General features: G+C 42.0%; 1 protein-coding gene across 4 annotated transcripts in view; it reads left to right on the plus strand.

Annotated features, from left to right (window-relative positions):
- LOC138286583 (Na(+)/citrate cotransporter-like) overlaps positions 1-25,197 on the plus strand; it is a 285,677-nt gene that overhangs the window by 135,972 nt on the left and 124,508 nt on the right. For all 4 annotated transcript variants that reach the window (XM_069226982.1, XM_069226984.1, XM_069226985.1 and 1 more), the window contains 2 exons: positions 13,732-13,860; positions 17,121-17,257. In XM_069226982.1, coding sequence (XP_069083083.1) covers positions 13,732-13,860; positions 17,121-17,257 — 266 coding nt within the window. The remainder of the gene's footprint in view (positions 1-13,731; positions 13,861-17,120; positions 17,258-25,197) is intronic.

Below are 25,197 nucleotides of genomic sequence, written 5' to 3' on the forward strand. Positions count from 1 at the left end.
TTGTGTACTTTTTGTAAGGGACAGGCCAGGATTGTCACTTCTCCATGGAGGACCGGGTATCCAAGTCTGCGTGCTCCTACGGACAACAGGTAGGTACACATCTAAGGTAGGTTACACATGCATAGCCACTTCACATTCCAACATATGCTTGTATTCATTTACATTACACTGTCACTCACTATGTCACACATAGTCAGGTCTCTACATTCACAGAAGTAGACTATGCCCACTGTAATGTGACACAACGCCATACTGCATACATTACCTCTTACATCCAGGACTAAGATAAAAGTGTAGAAGGTGGTATTCTACCATTTTACAGTCTTTTACATTGGTCCTCACACATTAGGCTCCTTGCGTCAATCTGAACTGACACATCTCCTCTGATTTTTTAAGCACTGCCGAAGTTGTATCAGTTCTGACAACAACTTGAGCAATGCAGCACTTTTTGAGTAAATGCATTGTGGCATCTTTTCCTCGGATGTGACAGTATTTCTGATGCATCCTGGGACCCTACGCCATGGCAAGCCGTATTGTAAATACAACGCATGCATGGCGTTGTAAGCTTTCTTGCCACAATGCAAGAATTTTTTACGCATCGCTGCCACAATGCAGCGATGAGTCAGTTCTTGTAAATGAGGCCCCCAGTGCCATAAAGTGGTGCAGAAACCACTTATGCTGCCTGACTACAACATGCTTGTTGCACAAATGTTATGTTAAAAAAATCGACCACTATCTATTCATGGTCCAACCCTGGTGTGTTTCCTTTGATATTGCAAGATTGAGGTTTGAGTTTTCCAAGTCTATCTAGCTATACTTAGTGATTTGCATGTCCAGCAGAATAATACCTACTCTCATAAAGACTTGTTACTGCAGCATAGCCAGGCCGCAAATGTGACTTTAGAGCCATATTTTACCAGTCATACCTCTGTGTGATGCAAATGTCCACTACTGCTCAAAGGTAGCATTTAACTTTCAACCCAGTAGTGCAATTCCTGTGGCAGCTTACTAATGCCTTACTGGAAATTATTTCTCCATGTATTCAGCACTGTAGACTAATAAATAAAGAAAAACACAAAGAAACAACCCCGTAAAACAGGAGGTATGAACTTTGGTAACAATCATCCGCTGGTGAATAAGGATGCTCACAACAGCAATGTCATTGGCAGGGTCAGTTTTTCCTTGGAGATGCTATTCAAGGATTTTAGGATGTAGCCACTTTTGTCTTGATGAAGGGACTGAGCATGCGCACTGTCATACTAATTAAAGTGCCACAGTGCACAGAGTCTAAATACCAACAAAAACCATGAAAAGGCTGGAAGAAATCTAGAGAGACGATATATACAGAAGAGGTGACATTGCTACACTCCTCCTAAGCATTGCACCGAAGTCTAGAACAGAGAAGCACGCAGGCTCCCATCACACTCTAGGCCCCCGTGAACATGCTGAGTCATGGTAAATGGGCATAGCACCATGTCTGCAGCATCCATTTTGAAAAGTGCAGAACAGACAATGATGTGGCAAAGACCATAGCTTGTTCTATAAAATAGCTTAGAGCAGGCCATTTGCTATTGCGAAGAAGTAGTGATACTGTTATGAACTGTAAGTAGAAATACAAAGCAATACAAAAGAAAACAAATAGGTATTACATTTAAAAACTAAGTGGAGCCACAGTTGGGAAGTAAAGACGGATAGGGAAGATTACTGCTGCGATCACCACTCAACACTATACAGAGCAGTTGCAATGACAGTCCAGCTAAGACATGATCGAAAAAAATACAATGGGATAAGCCAGATCTGTAGTTCGAGGATGAGGGGTGATACTGGTGGGTCCTAATGTAAAACCCAAAACTTGCATTGAGCAAAGCTGCACATCCTGTAATGGACGAGATGCTCAAAGCCACTGGCACCAACTACAGCAGAATGCAAAGTGAGTTTAAAAAAATGAGCTAAAAATCTACGATTGGCTGGACAGCTTAGATCTGGCTTGTGGCATATTGAGAGAACTGGGGTATGGCCTTCAGAATCTCTCTAAATGTATGTCTGCTGCAATGCAGCATGGGAATGATATCTTTTGGTGGTAGAAGCCTGAGCAAAGCACACAATTTAAAAATCGAACACAGCCATACTCTGTAAATATACAGTTGTGGGTTTGCACTATGTTCGTATTATGCAAGCAAAAGTACTGTTTACAGCTAAATTATACAAATGTTCTCTTCCTGAGAGGCTTCACAACAAATTAAAAGATCAGAGAGCTGTCTCATTAACAGTCGAGGTAATGCTGTGTCGCTGACTTGTTGAAATAACTCTAATCCTGCTAAACTGTTTTCGTGCACGGATTACATGTGGTAATAGGAGTTAGCTCCTTGTGAATTATGTGCTCTTGTTTTGTCTGGAAACAAATCGTTGGAAGCCACTTTGTCACTGGAATCCACTGCTGTGCAAGGAACTCTATTTCAACTACTCCGTGCCCTTGACCAAAGGACATTTGGTGATGAGGTGTTAACATGAAGAGGGTCGCCCATGTCTTGTTTGTTCCATTTAAATCAACCATGCACGAAAACCAATTTCATGAGTGGCAAATGGGAATCTGATCAGCTAACCACACAGTGGTAGGAAATCCAGGCAAAAAAATAGTTTTATTACAATACTACGATGAGGCTAAAATAGCTATAGTTAAACATCCCAGTAACACTAGGATCACAGAACAAACCAGGAGGATGTATTCAAGCAATGCTCCTATGTGACAGTCAGACCTTCAAAGGTTAGATAAGCTTTGAGCGGAAGAAGGAGATCAAATGAGAGCAGCCACAGAAATCACTGACAGCCCAATAGGATCTGTTGTTTTTTCCCCAGTGAAATTTATAAGTTTAGACTTAGGACCTCATTTAACATTTGGTGGATGGAGCACTGTCCATCAGGATGCTGGCAGAAATTACCTCCCCTGCCTCAATGGTACTCTGCCTGTCAAATTTGGGAGATGTTTGCCAGCCCAGTGATCTTCTCTGTACATTGAAGGGAAGGTTGTACTACAGAGGAACTGGTAGAGGACAAAAAAACAAAAGAAAAGCAGGGAGGGAGAGCAGCAAAAGAAGTAATAGAAAACCATGGGGCAGTGCAGCGGCACTTTCCTTGCACCCCTTAGCGTATCTAAGATACTGTGCACCATGGCCCAGGGTAGGGGACAATAGCATCTACATTTTTGATGCTATTGATGTACTGTTCAGGGTTAGTGCCAAAGTTTTGGCGCTAACCTTGAACAGTACATAGGGGCCCATTGCAAACAATGGCGTGCACCCATTTAACGCGTGCTCTGTGCAGATATTAAAAGTGCAGAAAAAAATGATGCAAAGAAATCTCTTAGATTTCTTTGCGGCATTTTTTCAGCCCCCCTAACGGCAAAACGCCCCTTTTGCATACATTATGTCTGGCGCAGGCATAATGTAGCCAAAGGGTTACAAAGTGGCGCAATGAATGCAGTTTCCACTTTTTAAATCTGGCGCGGGGAAAAGGCCTCCTTAGAGCCGCCTTAGCAAAAAAATAAAATTACGCCGCACTCGGCCCTCTTAATTCAGGGCCCATGTGTGCAGCGTAAAGGGGGCAAGAATATAAAATAAAAGACGGAAGAGAGATTTAAAAACACATGTACTTCCACGGAGTATTTAAAGAAAAAGAAAAATATAGTACCCTGATCGTAAGCAATGAAAGAATAAAAATCATTCAGGCAAAAACATTGTAAAACATCCATGCACGAAGGCCCTTTGGTAAGAAGCAAGGGCATTACAATGACAATAAAGACAAGCAATGGCATGTAGTGGGGTGACCCAGAGCCCACTATAAGTATATTGTGCACAGTAGACCTAAAACTATATTTTATATATATATATATATATATATGTATATATATATATATATACAAACAAGTTCTGTAAAATAGTTTCTTCAGGAGAAACACCACGCACATTGGAAGGTTCTTGATTTTGTCCACCAAAATGTTTTGCTGTGAAGAAAATCCAGTCTGGCATTTTCTAGAGAAATAAATAGGAGAATTTCAACTATTACACATTAATTAGTAAAACATCGTTCAGTTTAATGAAATTGTCTTAGGCCCAATTATGCTGGCAAGCTTAGAATTTTGAGGACCCCTGATGTTTATAGATCATAAAACGGGGTATTCTCGACTGTAACGAATATCTGGAGCATTTCAACTTTCCTGCTCTTTTTTCGACTTTGCACTAGGCCAATATTCTAATATTTTAAAATTACTTCCTGTCCTCTTCCACGAGTTAAAAGAGGGAAATTAACTTTCTTGCTGTTTTTTAAAAGCCCCTACTCTTGACAACGGTGAATTCCCCCTCTATGATGCATAGGAGAGGATTGTTGTGGCATCTCTTACAGGTACAGAACAAAGCAAAACCTGTAATTACCACGGATTTGCACATGCTTGTGATAATCGGTGAGGCCCAACGCCAAGTGTTTTCAAACTCCAGTAATCACTGAAACATGTTTTCCTGGGAAGGATTTTCTTTTCATAACAATGTAGTGCTTTGCAATAGACTCTCTTTGTTTGCAAACAACAAGCCTTGTCAGTTAGATGGATGGCAAGGGCAAATGTATATATCGCTGGAATCATTGCTAAAAACATAACGGTAAAAGTGCTGTTATGGTGAGTTGTTGGAACAAGACACAAGCTAACATTAAAAAACACTGAAATACATGGTTGTATGAGGGAACCACGCATGCCATTACCACACACGCCTTTACTTAGCATCCAAAACGAAAGGCAGGCATGGTAAAGGCATATGCGTGGCAAAATCTTGTGTGGTAAAGGCATGCGTGGTAAAGGCTTGTGAGTTGTAATGGACAAATAGTAAAGGTATTGTGTGGTAAGTGCTGCGTTGTAAAGTCTGTTTCCCAAATACACCAGGTATAGTTTAGTGAACAAAGTATAACTTGCACCCCTGTGCACTGCTAGTGGGTGGAAGGACACTACTGGAACTTGGGAGCCCTAGCGGTACTGGTGCAGTCTGGAAAGCATTGTGGTTTGGATCCTTAGGAATTCGAGTCATTAAACGAAAAGGACAGCATCACATTGGTATGCTTGCCATAGTATTTATTTCCTCATCAGGATGGTGGCCAAGTCTATGTGTTGCACACAAAAGTATCTGTTATCGATTTAGCACATAAGTTATCATTGCCACCTCTTGAGAACCCATGATGGTCCTTGCTTTTTGTAGATTTGAGAGGCTCCAGATACTTAAAGATGGTCAATTCCAAGCAGTATTATGCCTGTTCAGGAATCATGTACCGAGAGGAGGCTTTGAAGGGTTCAAAGCAAGAAAGTGTCATTCAGGTTGAGAGTTCTGAACACAAAGGGGCATATTTATGAGCCCCTAGCACCACCGGAGCGTCACTTTTCGTGAAGCTTCATGGCGCTAAGCACTGTGCCATATTTACTATGTGGCGTTAAGCCACTTTTTGTGGCTTAATGCCACCTTGTAAATATGGCCCCTTCACACGCAGCTCTTTGCGTGGAAGGGGCGTGCAATGGGTGTTGCTGTGCGCATGCCACACAATTCATTCTCAAATATTTCCATATGCCTGAAAAGTTGTCCCAAGTACAAATTTTAAGGGATACTTCTAAGAATGTCGTATGCATGTTCAAAAGTTCCTGCTCGATTTGTTCAACACTTTTTTAAGGTAGGAGAAGAAAAAACCACGGCACATCACAGGATCAAGGTGAGAACACTTTATTCCTTGTTCCCATACCACGTATCTAGTGCGTTTTATGACACCAGAGGATTTCCGCCCTGATTTGTTACCAAGGAATAAAGTGTTCTCACCTTGATCCTGTGATGTGCCGTGGTTTTTTCTTCTCCTACATGGACTGTGACCTTTTTGGTTAACAGCGTACCACACCCTGTGGCTGGGTGTACTACCACTTGAGCACTCTATTCTGTCTAAATTAGACACACCATCATGAACTTCCGATATCCAGGACAATAGAAATTCTGGATGTGTGCACCGCTTATACACAGCCACAACTTGTTGACTTTTTTAAGGTAGTTGGAACCACTGGATTGTGGCTTTTCCTCCCTGTTTGTGTAAGGTGAAAATATTAGATGAGTCATTCATTGCACTACTCTAAGTATGCTTCTCGATTTTTTTGTATTGTTTAGATTGTTGCACACTTTTTCGCTATTTACATTGATTCGGATTGTATTTATATCTATATCTGCTGCTACAAATCATTGTATCTGTGGGGTAACACCCTCCACCTCTCATTCTAAATGCACATAAAAATATTAGAAAAAAAATCATATGACATATTTTGCATGCTCCATTTTCCACAATATGTTTGTACATAGTGTAAATTTACACACTGGGAAAACGAACACTGGTGTAAAAATGCAATTTGTTTTCTTTGCTTATATCCATAGGGACATTTTTTTCTTTGATATGACCCATTCCGCTGCATCCCCTCTAAGTCTGAGGTGATCCTTTCCCATTCCCACCCTGCAAAAGTAGGTACTTCAGCCTTTGCTGTTTAAATGTCTGACCTTTTCCAGGAGCGAAAGGGTTGGGTCAGACTCGTGTGTGTGTGGATATTCACAAACCATCAAAACTATAGGCATTCACAAAATATCAAATCAAAGCACGCCTTGATCCACTCACTGTTCAACCTTTGAGTGGTGTTTAAGACTGTGGGGCTTATTTACAAGCTCCTTGGTGCAGAGCAGTGCAGGAAGTGCCTTGCTGAGCTACCCTGAACCACCGGGAAAGGGCAGAAATGCGCCATATATACATTATACGGCACATTACTGTCCTCTCCTCCTGCGCTGGTGCACAAATTGCTGCCTTACGCCAACACACTTCTTGCACAAAAACAATCAGTAGAGGTGTTTTCCTCTTTCTATGTGTGCTGCAGAATGCAAGGCCATGAAACGCCACGCAACATGGCTTTGTGTGGCCATGTAAGTATGGGATGGGACACTGCACCACAGGAGTGTAAACATTTTTTTACACTTAGGTGGCGCAGTGTGCTGATAGGGCCTTGTAAATGAGGACCTCTGAATTTTTCACACTCGGGCAGAGAAATCCTCAGTAGAAAAACTATTACACTTCACATAAATCCTAATTTGAACTCATGACAAGTGTAAATTATATTATCTGCATGCCTTAAAATGGCTTTGTGAATTCTGCCCAAAACTGGATTATTTCTATAGACGAAAGGTAACCATATGGAAGGCTTCCTTACTAAGTAAATGGAAGACTGTTGTTCTGCCTGCAGTGTCTCCCACAACCCAGAAACTCCCTCATAAAAGTAAAAAAAGAGATGACCTGGAATAGGTGGACATTCCAAATTAATCAATTTAATTCATTTCCCAATTAGGAAGATGCTATGTTTATGTTTGTCAAGCTAGAGATAGCTTTAACCAATGTATTAGACATCATGTAGTCACCAAAAATAGCTTCAAGAAGCTTTTCTTTGGCTCCCCCCACATGTTGATCTTCTTCAAAAGGGCATTGGGCAGCAGTTATAATAGCTCCATTTAAAGTTCTCCATTTACATATAACTGACAGAGACATTGTTAATGCAAAACACGTCAAATAGAATGGAAAGAAGCTTTAAACTGAAACATATGGCAAGTACAGTATAAAGGGGTTTTACATGGTAAACCCAATGATGAACACCTCAGTAATGGTCTTTATGTTAAAAATGTGTCTTACATTAATCTTTAGTTCAGGAGGGGATAAAGAGACCTGGTTTTCATTGTGTACATATGTCATTTTATTTTTTGTATTTATTTAAGTATGAATCAAATATTTTGTTTTTAAAGGTACTGGTTGGATATTGATTCATGTGCTATTTACGCTTTTTGAAATTTTAATTTTCTAACTCACAACACTTCCCTGAGTAAGCTCTGAAATGCAGGTCATTGCTACCCTGAGGGTCAAGTGCTAAAGGGGTGTACTTGGTGCTCAGTTTGGGTCCAGTAGTAAAGTAGCCCTATGGCTTTGGCTCAGCACCTTGTTCTTGTTGTTCTTATTTACAGCCTTTGATTGAGCAACAGCTATATTAGAGGGTGCATGGAATTTAAAAAGTAGAGCGTGGGCTAAGTTTGACATGTCCTGGCAGTGACAACAGCCCAAAATCCTTTTTCACTGTAGCAAGGCTAGCTCTCTCATAGAACTTACTACACTTAATAACTGATAACTCCAACTTGGGAGCAGATAGAGAACTGCTTCTTTCGCTTATTTGGATTGTAATTTATAATCCTCTTTAATGGTGCAGTCAGATTTACTATTCTCTAAATGCCACTTTTAGAAATTTGCCATTTATTCAGTTACAGCCAAATGTGCATTGCTGCCAGAATCCAGGGTCACATTACTGTTAAAGGCTCTGCTATGGTGTTATGTGCAATTCTTTCAGACAGGAAACAAAAGTGCTTTGGGTGTGGGGACGGTGTTCCTCTCTTGAGCATGATGGCCTGGGAGTTGTACTCATTCCTGCTTGAGCTACAAAGGATAGTCTGAGGGCTGTACACACCTCCTTCCTGACTTCTAAAGATGCTTGCCCTTCCAGTAGCAAATGCAGCTCAAAACCGGGTCTGCCTGCCTTTTGTTCCCCTAGACAGATTGAAGCTAAACCCTGGAAAGAGGGAAGAACTGACCAGAACCATTTTAGGGCTAGGCAAAGGGGAAACCCCCACGCTTGTACTGGGTGTAAAAGTGCCACCCTCTGAACCACTCACCAGAACACTCCTGGACCTGTGGGGACTCAGAATTGCCCTGCTGTCTGTATCCTGAAGAAAGACTGGACATGCTACCCTTCAAATGAGGATCCCAGAAGTGATTCCAGGGATCAATTGGCTTCCATAGGCCTCTACTGCAACAGCCCAGATGATCAGTACCAGTATCAGGACCTGCCTGAACTCTGCTGCTACTCTATGCTGGAATTAGTTCTAACGCCCATGATGTGCCCCTTCAGGTCCTGGACCTTTGGTTGGTGTCTGAGTGTACTCTCCGACCCAAAACCTGCAAGACCTGGACTCTAGGTGAAAACCACAGATTCTGGACTCTTGTTGTCAAAAAGAATGGACACCGGTGTCCTCATGGACACAAGCGAGCTTCACTGAGGCCAATGAATGACTTGTTTTCTATTACTGATGACACAGTCCTGGAGACAGACCTCAGACTTCACCACCCTGAGTTTTCACAGTGACAACTGTCCCACTGTCGCAAAGTTCTGGCCAAAGCCTCAAAGTTCAGCAACCTGCCGTCAACAAGCCCCTCTCTGGATCTGGCTTTCAGTTCTACAGTAGACCTCATTGATGAGTGCTTCTCACATGAAAGTGGACTAAATGTTAGAAGGTAAGCTTCTCACCAGGACAAACCTGGTCTCTGTATCGAACAGCATTCCATTGCAGTCTGCCTGAACTTTTGACTTTGGCCCAGTGTAGTACAACTGGATAAGTTTGATTGCTGTTTTGGGCTTCTTGGTCATATTTTTACTTTAAACTTTAAAAATTCATAGCCATCAATGTTGATTCACTGAAACGCCAGGGGTAGCAGAAGTGACTTTATGACTCAGTGGCATCACACAAAGGGGGTCATTCTGACCCCGGCGGTGGAGCACCGCCGACAGGCCTGCGGTGCCCCGCAGGGCATTCTGGCAGCGGCGGTTCGGCCGCGGTCAGATGCGGAAAACCGCCGCCATGGGGATTCTGACACCCCCTACCGCCATCCTGTTCCTGGCGGGTCTCCCGCCAGGAACAGGATGGCGGTAGGAGGTGCCGCGAGGCCCCTGGGGGCCCCTGCAGTGCCCATGCCAATGGCATGGGCACTGCAGGGGCCCCTGTAAGAGGGCCCCACTTTGTATTTCAGTGTCTGCTATGCAGACACTGAAATACGCGACGGGTGCCACTGCATCCGTCGCACCTTCCCACTCCGCCGGCTCAATTCTGAGCCGGCGTCCTCATGGGAAGGATGATTTACCCTGGGCTGGCGGGCGGCCTTTTGGCGGTCGCCCGCCAGCCCAGGTCAAATCCCAAAATACCCTCAGCGGTCTTTCGACCGCGGAGCGGTATTTTGGTGGGGGAAGTCTGGCTCAGAATCACCCCCAAAGTGACTTCATATGACCTTTGACCCTGAGTCCTGGAAATGATGTCACAAGACCTTCATTCTGATGACATCATAATCATTGACATCACTGAAGATTACAGCATACCTCAAAAGGAAAAAGTATTGGTAAATCATGGGGAAATGCGCACAAAAGATATTTAAAAAACACAATAGTGGTCAGGCTCACTAATTCGTAGGTGTTGTAGATTGTATAGGAACTATGCTGTTGGCTTGATTTACTCCTTTTCATTGCTAATACATTTTGATTTATCTTTGCTTGGAGCTTGCATGAATGCCTTTACAGGGGCATGATGGTTCTGTACAAAAACATGTTTCTTTCAAGTGTTCACAGTAATGGCCCATGGATTTTTTTTTTTAAATGTGTTTTTAAATTTGTTTCATTTTATTTTGTATTATCAAGAGTATGCATTCCATTTCTGAATTTATTTACTTCTCAATGAAAGTGTAATCTCCCAGTGAGATCCACAGATGGTAAACAGTGTCATTAGAACACTGTTTACCGTATCGTGTTCATCAGAACACTATTTAACTTCTGTGCTTGGTACTACTTTTGCCACCTGCGAGTGGAGGGGTTACAAAAGCAGTGCTAAGGATCACAAGGGCCAAGCCAGGGGTCACAGCTGTCATCCCTGGTGAGTCTTAAATGACATCCCAGTTCATAACTCTAATTCAACTTATTAGACTTTTGTCATTTTGGTGTCATTTTATTGAATAAAATATGATCTATTTGTTTAAATTGGTTTGGGATTATTCTTGTGTTGTGTTTTTACTTCATTACTGTTTGAGTGCTGTATAAATACTTTACACATTGCCTCCAAGTTAAACCTGACTGCTTTTGTGCCAAACTACCAGAGGGTTAAATGCAGGTATATTTAGTGACCTTTCTGGTTCACCCTGACCAGGACTGTGTTTATTACTTTAGTGGGGCTCACACAGCTCCTCTCAACTAATAACCCCATTTGTTACTCAAATGCAATAGAACAGGGGTTTACATGGTGAGCTCCTATATAGGAAGACATTTTATATTGTGAAGAACACGTCAAAAACCATGCAAAGGAGTTTTACATCATGTATTACTCAGAGACCTTAATACACAGATCTCTAGTTCTGGAGAGGCCGGCGAGGTGGTCTGATTTTCATTGTGTATATTCAGAATGTTATGTTTACTATTTAATTGTGTGTGAATAATAGTACTTTTAAGTTGTGGCTAGAAGCAGATTTAGGTTAGTCAGATCTTATGTAATCACCAAAAAGTGATTTAAACAGTAGTATAGAGAGAGCTCCGCCCCTATATTGATCTTCCTCTCTAGAGGCATTTGATTGGCCAGTGGTTGTGTTAATGTGCTTGTGAGACGATTCTGTTGCAGTTCATTGCCAGTGAACTGATCATGTAGTCCAATTAAACTGAATTGATTTCACTTATATTTTTTTAAGTTTAAAAAAAATAATTTTATTGAAGTATAACTAAAGCAAGTAAACAATGATAGTTTACAATATGGTGAAGTAATAGTATGTTAAATACATTAAGCTTTCTACATACAGTTTTCATTTATAATTTTGATTTGCTTAAAATGAACCACTTGTGTTTAATATTACAATTTTCTGGTAATGTCTCATCGAAAAGAGTGTTTCATGCTACACAGGCCAGCAGCAGTATGGGCTGCTCAACTAAATATGACTTATTAGATGTTCCTTGTTTTAATACGTGCCAGCGCATTTAAATTAAATCTTATGACATGGTCGCTCAGTTTCTTAGATGACAAGTCATCTAGAGAGTCACTGGCAGGTCATTTAAGGTGGCTGCAAAATCAACCCGATCATCTTAGGTGAGGAGATTCCCCTCAAAGTCCAGGATCACCAGATTGCCCTGAGAGTCCTTGGTAGCCTGTGGGCAATCCACCCGCTCTTATGATCCTATATCTGTCAAAAATGTACACACATTCCAGAGGTTGTCTATTCCTTGGAGGTATGATGTGCTATCACGTCTCATTCGGTTTTAAGCAAACAGAAATATTTCTTTCTGTTTCTAAGACTGGCTTAAATCTGAATTTTACGCAGAGCACTTTTCCTGGCGCTTTGGGCACAACAAAGACTAGTAACTGAGTTCAGGCCTTCAAACATTGTCATGTCTGGGTGTGAAATAGATGTTTTGATCAAAAAAGGCCCTCCTCTTCTTACTGTTTTCCTTTACAGATCTCACAGATTTGAAGAACAGTGTATCTGTACTATTTCTCAATGCAGAACAGTGTATCTGTACTATTTCTCAATGCAGAACAGTGTATCTGTACTATTTCTCAATGCATTCCTCTAATGGGACCTCACTGCTGTTTAGAACGGATCAAACTCCAGTGTTATTATCTGAAAGCAGGATGTACATGTGATCAATTAAATCCATCTCCAGATACCACAGATTATAGCATTTCTAAGCAAGCTATAATATCAGTTTTGCTGTTTGTATATGTTGTGATTCATAGGTGCACCTATTGTCCAAGGATAAAAGGCTGAGCTGATCTTGCAGGAATCCGAGTCCATGACCTCCTGTTTACACACATACCTCTGCATCAAGCAGCTTTATTTAAAATTGCCTTACTGTTGGCTAAATAGATTTTTATTGATCTATCCCTGTGGCGAGTCTGGGGTTGAAACTTGAAAATACTGGGGCATATTTATGGCAGCTTTGCATCATGCTTGCACCATGCAACGTGATACATGCATGACACAAATCTCTAAGTCAGATCTTTGAAGTCACGCAAAGCCACTTTGTGTGGCTTCGAATGGCTTTAAAAATGTGGACTAATGCAACCCAGCTCAAATCGCTCAGTTGCACTACTCAGTGCAAAGGAGGTGTTCCATGGGCATTGCCCGGGTGTTCTCACGCAACTCTTATGGTTTTTGATGTGTTCCCAGATTTACCAAACCTGGTAAACCTGTGAATGTGCCAAAAAGATGTACCTCCCCAGGAGAGGTGTAACCAGGAGAACTGTGTCTATTTCTCCTTGGTGCTTTCTTTTTCTATGTGTGCTACATTCTGCAGCACACATACAGAAATAGGCCTCTAAGGATTGTTTTTGTACAGGAAGGTGCCCCTTCCTGCAGCACACATACAGAAATAGGCCTCTAAAGATTGTTTTTGTACAGGAAGGTGCCCCTTCCAGCTAAAAAAAATATCCTGCGTGCAACTCAGGCACCCATGCACAATGGTGCAAAGGTTTGGTTTGGTGTTTGGTGGAACTGTTTAAAACATGCCACATTAGTGGGAGAGGGAACAACATTGTTTTAGCAGAGGAGTCGTAGATCACAGCTCAGCCCCTATTGCTGAGGAACTCAGAAGTGAATCCTGCAAAGCCAAGAGCACATTAGTGTCTGTTAGTGTTTGTGCGTACACACAAAAACTGTTTATAAGTTAATGATACTAACTTCACCCCAAAAATCTGGTGTGAACAGTAATCTATTCATTTGGCTTTGCTGGAATCTTGTCCAAAATTGCTGAACATTTTGCTACAACAGGTTGTTCGTTCCAGTAAGTATTTGATTTTGGAAGCATCTCGTGACATATTAATGGAAGTGATTCTTGGTCTTTTCCAGGAGGCGAAATGTGGATACGTTATCATCCTCATGGCTGTGTACTGGTGCTCCGAAGTGATTCCTTTGGCGATAACAGCTCTCATCCCGGTTTTGTTACTGCCCATGTTTGGGATCCTGGAGTCTAAAAAGGTAATCGAGAGCATCCTTTATGACAAGAGTGTTCAACATTGGTCCATGAGGGTAGGTCCATGGCATATTTTCAGGATAACAAGTGACTGAGTAAATTACGTTCCTCTTAATTCATTATATGTAAATCTTTCTTGTATATCTGCAACAATGTCTCAACACGAACCATTCAAAAGTATCAATAAAAACAAGACATACAATGAATCACATTTTCTGGAAGGGAGTACCCAAATGTATAACTATATTTTTGAAACAAATTAGATAACAGCAACCACATTTCACAAAACCACAGCAGTGTCAGTGAACATAGTGAATTAAGTGCTTGTGAACGGCGCAGTGGAATAATAAAAATATATATGTACAATATATACAAAAAACAGCCCACGGGCTATCGTCATGACCAATAGTTTGTATCCAAGGTAAAATAAATGTCCTTATTGAATTGCTACATTTAGTAGTCCAACAGAAATAGCCACAAAGGGCTGGAGGGTAGTCAACGTTTTGACCCCAATCTATTTAAGGGTCATCATCAGGACTGGAAACAACAAATATGTGGCGCTGAATTAAAACCGCCATCTAATTAGGCTTACTATACCTTGATAAGATAAAGCAATCCCACAATGTAGTCCAGCTGCACCAGCTTGTATTCATGGTTCATCAGAACGTCTCATAAGCATAATAAAGGTCAAATAGGCTCGCAATGGTATAACATGCATCGAGGTAGTGGTTTCAAGAGTACATCATCCAAACTGAATTAATCAGGCATAGCAACAATAGGGAAGTTGTGGGGGCTGTGCGATGCTCATAGCATAGAGCTGTGATTGGCTAATTACATTTGACTGGAACTGGGAGTGTGAAAAAAGTGACAACATGATTTGATATCACCTAGTGCACCATGCCACAGTTCTGGGTTTTCTTTTTGCAAACCATTGCTTTTAGGAGTGTCATTCCAATTGGTTCAGTTAAAACGAGTAAATGCTATGTCAAAGAACGCATTCGTTCATTAAAACAAAGCCCAGGACTGGACAATTGTGTCCTTGATGACACTGAATCATCAGGTAAGTTTACCATGGACATTTGGAAAAGACCATTGAAGTCATTGCATCAATGTGTGGTCATTTTCAGTATGAGCGACACTGCCATATTATTGACACAGTCAACAAACCAGCCAGAGGCTAAATTGTGCTGTAGGGTTTCTAGACATTATTTTTTGTGGGGGTACAGAGGTACCATAGATATACTTGGCAGGGCCACTACAGCAGGCGATGGTGAACATTGTGTGCATGTATGTAATATATATGGTTTGCGGAAGGGGCAGTGGTCTTTAAAGTGTCTCACCCACTCCCATTCTCCTCTACACACAACTCTTCTGCAGTCACTCATCTCTTTCTTATTTGGTACCGTCTTTTCACTCTCTCCTGCACACATTTCCCCGCATCCCCTCACTTCACCATCACAAATTTAGAGATGACCAGCGGCCATATCTGAAATATGAAAAAAACTGCAGTCGTGGCGGTTTCTTTTATGGTACTAAACGTTTGGAGGAAGATAAAAGTCACATTTGATGGCTGTTCACCAAACGTTTCACTTTTTTGATTTTGAGGAACAAACACGCACAAGTGGGAGTTTGTTTTGGAAAAACATAAACTACTTGCTACCTCCACACCCTGGAAGATTTCTCCCAGGCTGTGCGGTTCATTATTTGTTTTTGGGCCTTACCGCTAGGATAATGTACAGAAAAAAAGGACATTTGCACTGCTCGCCCCAATAAATAATTTTCTGTGGAATTCCTTATTAGGTAGAATAAGCTGAGCATGTTAGTGATAACAGCATAGTGGTCAATACTGTTGGCTGAGTGTTAAAGTGTTCTCCAGCGAATGAGACGCTGAGAGGTTGAGAGTCTGTGAGTGGATGTGAGTAAATGCTGGCACATGTGGTAAGTGTCCATCATGCCATAAGCAGATGGGTAGAACCTACACTGGAGCTTTGTACTAAGCCCCGCCCAGTGGCATAGCAAAGGCCCCCACAGCCTCTGTGGTGCAGGGGGCCCGAGCTCCAGGGGGCCCCCTCAACACAGCATCTGGCCTGAGTGAGTCTGTGGGGTGGGGCCTCCATGTTCTTTGCAGGGGGCCTCCCTCCAGTTTTGTTATGCCACTGGTCCCACCCACCCAATGGCTTATGTCTTACGGAAGACTGATACTTCCTCTTTTACATAGCAATATTGACCATACTGTAAGAGCAAGAACTGGTAGGTATTATTCTTGGGTACAACGTCATCATGGCCAGCACTTCTACCTATTTCGCCCTATTTGACTAATCAATTCAATATCACTGCGGCATTGCAGCACACCCACATCTAGGACACAATAACATGAGATAAAGAAGCTTAAAGAATTAAAAACAAGGTAAAAGGCCTTCTAAGATCTAGAGCAATATCTGGATATCTGTCTGGAACATCCAAATCCTGCTACAATTTAGGGAAGCGTTGAAGACGCATCTTATTACATGGTGTAACAGTCCACATCTCCACCTAAAACCCTGCTGGCTCTCCAATCACTTGTGAGCTGACTCTGACCATGTACAGGGCATTTCTGCCATTCTGCTAGATTTGTGCTTTATAAATTCCACCTTTATGCATACAACAGCAATTTCTTAGAATCAATGTATTTCTACATGTGCTTTTTGCGAAGAAGCCAATTTAAAAATCCAAAACAAACCAATAAGATTTTTTTTTCAAAATACAAGACAAACTCTGATTTATCAGCTTTAAGAAACACTGCATGAAAAGCATAATTTATATCTAATTTATGGAAGATTCACTTTACTTCTGGGACGGGAAACTGACCTAATAGACCTCCAACCTTTACAGAAGAGCTGCTTATCTCTGAAAACATAAAGATACCTGATATAGACCTATCTTCAGATTTCCTTGTGTTTCAAACAGGTAATGACTGGAATAAGAAATTAAAAGGCCACACACCATTTTGTTAATCTTGACCTGCCCAGTAGCCGTACACATGAATTGGAAGTATTAGCCTCACTGCCCCCTACTCAAGATCCACATGATTTAGGTCACCAAGCATTGTTACTTTTGAAATGGCTGCCCTTTGCATAAAGCCCCAGCAAACACCTTCCAGAGAGTCTGTAAATACTACCTAGGAGTCCCAGAGGAGGTTACTTCTCCAAATTGTCTAAATGGGGTTCTGTATCATTGCTTGTTCATCATCCTGCCCCTTACATGTACCTCTCTTTGTGTTTTGCAGGTGTGTATGCAGTACTTGAAGGACACCAACATGCTCTTTGTTGGGGGTCTCATGATTGCAGTTGCAGTCGAACACTGGAATTTACACAAGCGTATTGCACTGAGAGTCCTGCTCATAGTTGGAGTCAAACCTGCACTGTAAGGAGCGCCGCCCCCTGCTTTCTTTCTTCATCAGGTTACTTGCTGTGTCACATAGCCAGAGTGGGAAGGGAATAGCTTCAATAAATTCTGTAACACTATTTTTGTTTCAAAATATTTTTCAAATGACAAACACCACCCAACACATCACATTTCAAAGTTACACTCATAGGAATAGAAGATTTAAAAAGTCAGTGACTGGTAAGACATATTTACATAAAATTGAAACAGATGCTGAAATATTGGACTAACAAAATTCAATTTGTGATATACTGATAAAAAGAGAGCATGTAAACTTATACGTTCTAAGCTACATATTAATTACCATTGAGAGTAACTCAGGGAACAGATAATTGGGTGGCAGCATTTCATTCAGTGTGAGGCTATCAAGGGAGTTGGATCACAGGGTAACCTACAAATAACTTTTAAATGACACATGAACCCCAAAGTGGTATTTCAGCAGTAGCACACAGATGCCCAGTATTCATTTGATATATTACCTGATTAATAAACACATTTTCCCTCACTCATCTGCATTGAGAATACTCAGAGGCCTAGATGAAAAAATATATATATACATTTATTAGCATTTTCCAAGTTACAGAAAAGCAAGCCAATCATGACCATTATCAAACTGTAGTTCACATCAGTATCACTTGTTGTCTCAAACAATTACAGAACATCTGTGCACGGTTAAAACATGCAGGGTTCTGCCCTCCCTTTTGATGGAGAGCTGATGGGCAGTCATCGTTAACAATCTTTAGTGTCAGCATAGATAAACTCGTTTCATAGCATTAGGAAGAGCGTCTGATCAATAAATTACAATGTAGCTTCATCTTGCTAAATGCAATCTAAACCAAAAAGTTAGTCAGAAACTTTTAACAAAATAATCTCTTACAAGAAATTATATATACATAATTGCATTAAAGACCGTTCTCCAACAAATCACAATTCATAAATATAACATGTCCAACAATCCCCCCCACCCCGTCCTTCCTCATCCCCATGCTTCGGAGGCCTAGATTTTCTAAGATTTTGCGTTGGGGTTGTGTCACTTTTTTTCCTGCAGCCCCAAAACAGTATCTATGTTGGGATTTACAAAGCCATGCAAAGTATGATGTTGTGTGGCTTTGAAAAAAAAAAAGTGACGCATTGCATTACCTTGTCTTGGAGAGGCGTTGTATGAATGGAGCTTGGGCTTACCCATGCATCCCCTAATGTATTTTTATGCATATCCATCTTTACTAAAGTCAGTAGACATGCATTTATGGCCAGAGCTGGCGTTACAAGAGAAATATCTTTATTCTGCAGCATACATACAAGCCTCTGAAAAAAGCCTCTAAAAATAGTTTTTGTGCAGGAAGGTGTTCCTTCCTGCACATAAACTATTCTGACCACAACAGAGTAACTCATTCATGTTGTTGCTAGACCGCCACAAGTGCACCAACGCTAGGAGTGCAGAACAGCACCATATCTTTCTAAATATGGTGCAATTTAGCTTGCTCCCTTTCAGCAGTGCAGAAACTTCCCTTTCTGCACAGTGATGCGTCAGAAGTTAGTAAGTATGACCCAGTATTTATGGAAATTGCATCTTGGAACTTATATGTGGAGCATAATTCATGGGTGTGACGTAGTGATCTGGACTGGACTACATCTTATCAATAATACTTAAAGTAAAGATGGTACTATGCAAATGCCACTTTGACCATAAGTTATTCTGGAGAGTTAGCAGTTCTTCTCTGAGACCTATAGCCAGAGCTACGGCTGCATCTGTGGTTGAATACAGTGATGTTTGTTTCTCTGACTCAACCAAAAAGATGGTCAATAGGCTACAGAATGTTCAGTACTATGGATCATCTGGACAGTATGTGGAAAATAGTAAAAACCAATTATTAAGAAAAGCTTAAGCCCCACAACAGACTAAGGCATGAGTTGTTTGTCTTTTACTTGATACAGGCCGGACCTTGCCTCAAAAAGGACCTAAAGAAATATGATCACATCTTCCCCAACCTGATGGAACTTCAGTTCCTCCCACTAGTGGCCTGCACCATTTTCCAAACCAGCTCCATCATCTACAAAGCCATCATGACCAGCACTTCCGCCTATTTGACTAATCAGTTCAGTATCACTTGGGCATTACAGCACACCCACATCTACAATACCATACTATTTGAGACAAAGAATTGCAAAGAATTAATAACAAGGTAACAGGCCTTCTTCAGCTCTACATCTAAGATCTGGAGCAATATCTAGGAATCTGTCTGGAACATCAAAATCCTGCTACAGATTAGGGAAGAGTTGAAGACACATCTCCTCAAATGGAGTAACAGTCCACTTCTCTGTCTAAACCCGGTTACCTCCCCAATCACTCATAAGGTGAATCTTTGCCAGTGCTTTGGTGCCATTTTTCAAGGTTCGTCCTTTATAAATTCCATGTGCATGCATAGATATTTAATAAAATGGACAATATCAATTTTCTTAGAATCAATGTATTTCTACATGTGCTTTTTGTAAAGAAGCCATATTAGAAATCCAAAAAACAATACATATTTTTTTTCAAAATACAAGTAAAACTCTGATGTATCAGCGTTAAGAATTACTGCCTGAAAAGCACTTTCCATCATTTATATCTAATTTATGGAAGATTCGCTTTACTTTTGGAAAGTGACAATGACCTCCAGCATTTACAGGAGAGCTGGTTTACTCTGAAACTATAACGAAACCTGACACCGACCTATCTTCAGATTACCTTGAGTTTCAAACAGATAAAGCCTGGATTAAGAAATTTAAAGGCTACACACCACTTTGGTAATCCTCACCTGTCACACACTTGAATTGAGAGTGGCACCCATGAATTCCTCATGAACTGGTGCCTGTTCAGGTGGATGGAAATGAGCTTTGACGTCAAGCTATATGGCCCTATTACCAGTTGCCCAGTACGGTATCCCCAGTGGTGGGATACTGCTCCAGGCATCTATAAGGTTTGGGGTATCTGGGGGTCCTCAAACTCCGGGCCTGATGACTGTGTCCAGGGACACCAGACCCAGAGCCATCACTGGAGCTGCAGCGGCTGCAGACAGTCTGTGCTGTAAAGACAACCTGTACAAGAGTTTTACAAAGTATGGGAAGGGAAAGGAAGACCACACCTATGTGAGCTTGATCCAAGCAACCTTTGTTGTATTATCAGTGAAATCAACAGTAAAACCAGCCCAGCAGACCATAAAATAGGCCCACAAACAGCCAAAAACCGGCCCACTCTCTCGCCTGTCAGACCAACTCGACCATGCACATTTGCTTGATGGGGCCCTGCCGTTCTGCTCTGAATCGCGGCATCCCATCACAAAAAATGCATATGGCAATTCTCTGAAATTCTTTGATTTTGCAAATTGCCGCCCTAGAAAGACCTCAGCGTCATCCACATTTATGCGATATATTTGGCCCATTCTAAATTGCAGGTCTGAGCTGCTCATTTACTGTTCAGAAGTAATACCGGCAACTCCTGAGAAACACAAACACATCTTTTCCAACACAGCAATTTTGGTCACCTGCTGAACTACAATTTTCTCCTCTTGAAGCTGAACCATTGTAATTATTTTTGTGTCGACTTCACAAGAATAACACTGATTGTCACTATTCTGTGCTTCACAACAAGAAGTTCATATAGCAAAAGGTGGCAATACTTTTATCTACTCATAAGCAAAACATATTTTTTGAAAGTGGGGTTTGCCCTTCTGCACGCCTTAAACTGAACTTCCTAAAACAAAATGGCCACCGAAGAGGCATGGGCTGGTCATGCTTTCTGGGTTATACCTGTTCACATCCAGCAAAAGGCATCTGTTTACAAGGAACAACATGCCAGAGTGTCCACATCAATGCTAGTGTAAACACAGCATTCTGCAGCGTAAACGGGAAAGAGAAATCCCATAACTGGATAACTTTGAAAGTGTTCATGATAATACGAATAATTAACATTGGTTTAAATGAAGATGCCAAATAGCACAATATTTATATACACAACCATTCAATATGGCCCTCGGTTCATATGACCGCCGGGTTATATGCCATTAATGTCAACAGACCTGTGACGGCATGAGCAGTTTTGTTGCTCTCATGTAATAAAAACAAATCCTAAATGAAACACAGATACATATCTACACTCCTTTTAATGGTCGAGCCTGCGACAGCATGTGCTAGCACATGCATCTCACTTGCGAGACTCTGTTGTTAACTAAAAAGGCCTTGGAGCCTGCTTGTTGCTCTCCTTTTGTTGGGTTGCGTGGCACGCTTCTTTAAAGCCTCTGAATTGGTCACTGCATGCCAAGCATCATTTCCTTTCCTCTCTGTGGAGTAGGGACCAAGCACTGATTGAGTCAACTTAATCAATGCCTGTCCGCTGCTCACAACATGATTGATATACTTGTTTTTAACTTCAAAGGCCTTGCAAACAGAAGGCTTGTGACTGGCAAAAACATGCCCAGCAGAACAAACAAAATTGCAAAGTTTTGTTGTCTACAGTTAACTCTTTTCTTTTGCCAAGTCTTTCTTTCTTACTTTGCACTCATGTTATGTTTTGTTTTTGATTGTGGGTATTGTTAAAAAACATGACGATTATCTTGTTCTAAATATTGCAAAGCAACGCTGCTTCTCTCTTATGTGTAATTTCCAAAATTATGCTATAGCAGATAATACTGCAGTACACCACAATCCACCCCACTCCAATCCAATCCGCCCCACTCCAGTCCATGCCAATCCACCCCACCCCACCCCACCCCAATCCACCCCACTCAATCCAACTGACCTCAGACCATTCCAATCCACCCCTCTCCAATCCACCCCACTCCAAACTAAACCACCCACCCCATCCATTCCAGTCCACCACACAGCAATCCTCCCAAACCACCCACTCTAATTTGCTCCATCTGCCCCACTTCAATCAAAAACAATCTACCCCACTCCAGTCCAAAACAATCTGCCCCACTCCAATAAAAACAACCTGCCCCACTCCAATCCAACACAGTCTGCGCCACTCCAGTCCTAAACAGCCTGCCCTATTCCGTTCTTCCCCACACCAATTCTAAATAGTCTGCCCTACCCCAATGCAAAATAATCTGCCCCACTCCAAACCAAAACAATTTGCCCCACACTAATCTACCCCACTCCAATCCAAAACAATCTTCCCCACTCCAGTCTAAAACAATCTGCACCACTTCAATCTGCCCCACTCCAATCTGAAACAATCTTCCTCACTCCAATCTGCCCCACTCCAATCTCTCCCACTCCAATCCTAAACAATCTGCACCACTCCAGTCCCAAACAATATGCCCCACTCCAATCTGCACCACACCAATCCAAAACAATCCGCCCCACTCCGATATAAAACAATCTGCCACATTCCAATCCAAAACAATCAGCCCCACTCCAGTCTGTCCCACACCAATCTGTCCTGCCCCAATCCAAAACAATCTGCTGCACTCCAATCTGTCCCACTCCAATCCAAAACAATCTACCCCACTCAAATCCAAGACATTTGCCCCACACCAGTCCACTCCATACTGCCCCACTCCACTCCAAATCAATGTGCACCACTCGAGTCCAAAACAATCTGCCCACTCCAATCTGCCTCACTTCTAACCAAAAAATCTGCCCCACTCCATTCTGCCCCACTCCAATCCAAAACAATCTGCCCCACTCCAATCTGCCCCACGCCAGTTCAAAACAGTCTGCCCCAATCCAGTATGCCCCACTCCAGTCCAAAACAATGTCCCACTCCAATCTACCCCACTCCAATCCTAAAAAAAATCAGCCCCACCCCAGTCTGCCTTACGCCAACCTAGAACAATCTGCCCCACTCCAAACCATAAGCTTTCTACCACTCCAATGTTATAGCCATTTAATAAAGCGCAGCGATTCACACCCAGAGGCGTACCTTGGCGCTCATCCTCCACATAAATCGCATCTTGGGATTAAACCAGCCTGGTTTTAAACAATCTTTTGAATTGGGCAAAGTCCAAGCAGCAGTGACGGTGGCCTGGAAGCTTATTCCACACCCTTGGGGCAGTATAGGAAATGCTCTGCCCCCATATCTTAAGGCACGGATGCGGGGAATGGACAGAAGTGTCTTATTGCTGGATCTTTAAATATGAGAGGGACAATAACAGTGTAATTTTTCTTTAAGATAAAAAGTGATTTTCCCATCAAAGCTTTGTGGGCAAGACAGAATATCTTAAAGACAATGTGCTGTTCGGACGGGAAGCCAGTGGAGGGATCCAAGGATGGGGGCAGAAGGAGAACGTGCCAGAAGATTACAGCTGTATTTTGCATCACCTGTAATTTGGTCAACAGGGTGCCATTTGCTGCCATAAGCAGAGCATTTCTGTAGTCTAGACAGCTGATTATCAAAGCCTGGACCAGTTTTTTCCTAGCAGAGGATGGAAGCCAGGGGAAGACTTTCCTCAAGAGCCGGATGGTGGCAAAACATGTCCCTTTTATAGCAGCTATGAGGCTTTTCATAGACAGTCCCCGGTCAATTTTGATACCTAGATTTTCTGCTGATTGTCTTGGGTAAGGGGCAGACCTAATTTCAGATGGCCATGAATCAGGAGACCAGAGCTCTTTGCCAAAAAGCAGGACCTCCGTCTTCTCCCTATTCAGCTGAAGACAGTTTTTGGAAATCCAATCTTCAATACTCCTCATGCAATCTCGCAAATGACAGATGATATTGTCATGGTTCTGTCCCAAAGAAATGATCAGCTGAGTGTCATTGGCATACGAAATTACTTCAAAACCAAATGTTTTGACAATCTGGACCAAAGAAACAAGAGATATTAAACAGCATGTGGCTCGACGCTGAGCCCTGCGATACTCCTTTGATGATAGAAACCCAACGAGATTTTAAAGAACCCAGAGTAATTATTTGAGTCCAGTCGTCTAGGAAATCAGCCAACCTTTGAAGGACATTACCTCTGACACCAATGTCATGCAGCATGCTAATCATTTTTGTATGAGACACGGTTTTGAAAGCTGTTTGAAAGATCCAGCAGCACAAGCATGGCCCGCTTCCAACAACAGATGGATGGAATCTGTGACTGCAATGAGCACAGTCTCTGTGCTATGGGCCACGCTAAATCCCAATTGAGTCGGGCCCATAATTGCATGCTTCTCCAAGAATGTCATGAGCTGTTTAATCACACAGCTTTCAAGCATTGTCCCTAACATAGGGAGGAGGATATGGGGCGATAGTTGGTCAGGTTTTTGGGGTCCACATTAGGTTTTTTGAGAATGGGAGAAACCAAAGCTGTCTCCCAAGCTGATGTAAATTTAGCAGATTCAAGACAAAGACTGAATGATGATAAAATGGCTGGAACTAAAAATGCTGACAGAGTCGCTGAGGTCCCAGGCAGACAGACATCCACAGGAGAGCCTGATTTAGCTTTAGTCAGAAATGTTAGGATATGATCTATAAAAAGGGGTCCAAAGCTATCCCAGGGCAGAGTGGAATTATTACAGGATGGCGTCAGTGCAAAGGGATTGCTCTGTCCCTGGCTATTGGGACATTTCTCATAAATAGTATCAATTCTGTCCTCGAAAAAATCAGCTAGAGAATTACAAAAGTGTTGAGAGGTAGGGATGTCTGAGACACAAGCATGGGGATGGATGAAGTCATTGAACACTTTGTAGAGGTCTTTGGAGGAGTTGCCCACAGTTGTCATTTAGCTACAGATAAAACTCCTCCTAGTCTTCCTGATGAGCGCATGGTATTCAGATAGAGCAGATTTGAAGGCTACTTTGTCATTTCGAGTTTTTGAAAGACGTCAGCGACTTTCCAATTTTTTGCACTACGGCTTCAGTGAGCTTAATTTGCTGGAAAACCAGGGGTGTGAAGCCTGTAAGAAGTCTGCTTGGAGTTTTTTAAGGGTGCCAATTTGTCAAATGCCTTGGAC

This window comes from Pleurodeles waltl, chromosome 3_2, assembly GCF_031143425.1.
Source record: "Pleurodeles waltl isolate 20211129_DDA chromosome 3_2, aPleWal1.hap1.20221129, whole genome shotgun sequence".
Classification (NCBI taxonomy): domain Eukaryota; kingdom Metazoa; phylum Chordata; class Amphibia; order Caudata; family Salamandridae; genus Pleurodeles; species Pleurodeles waltl.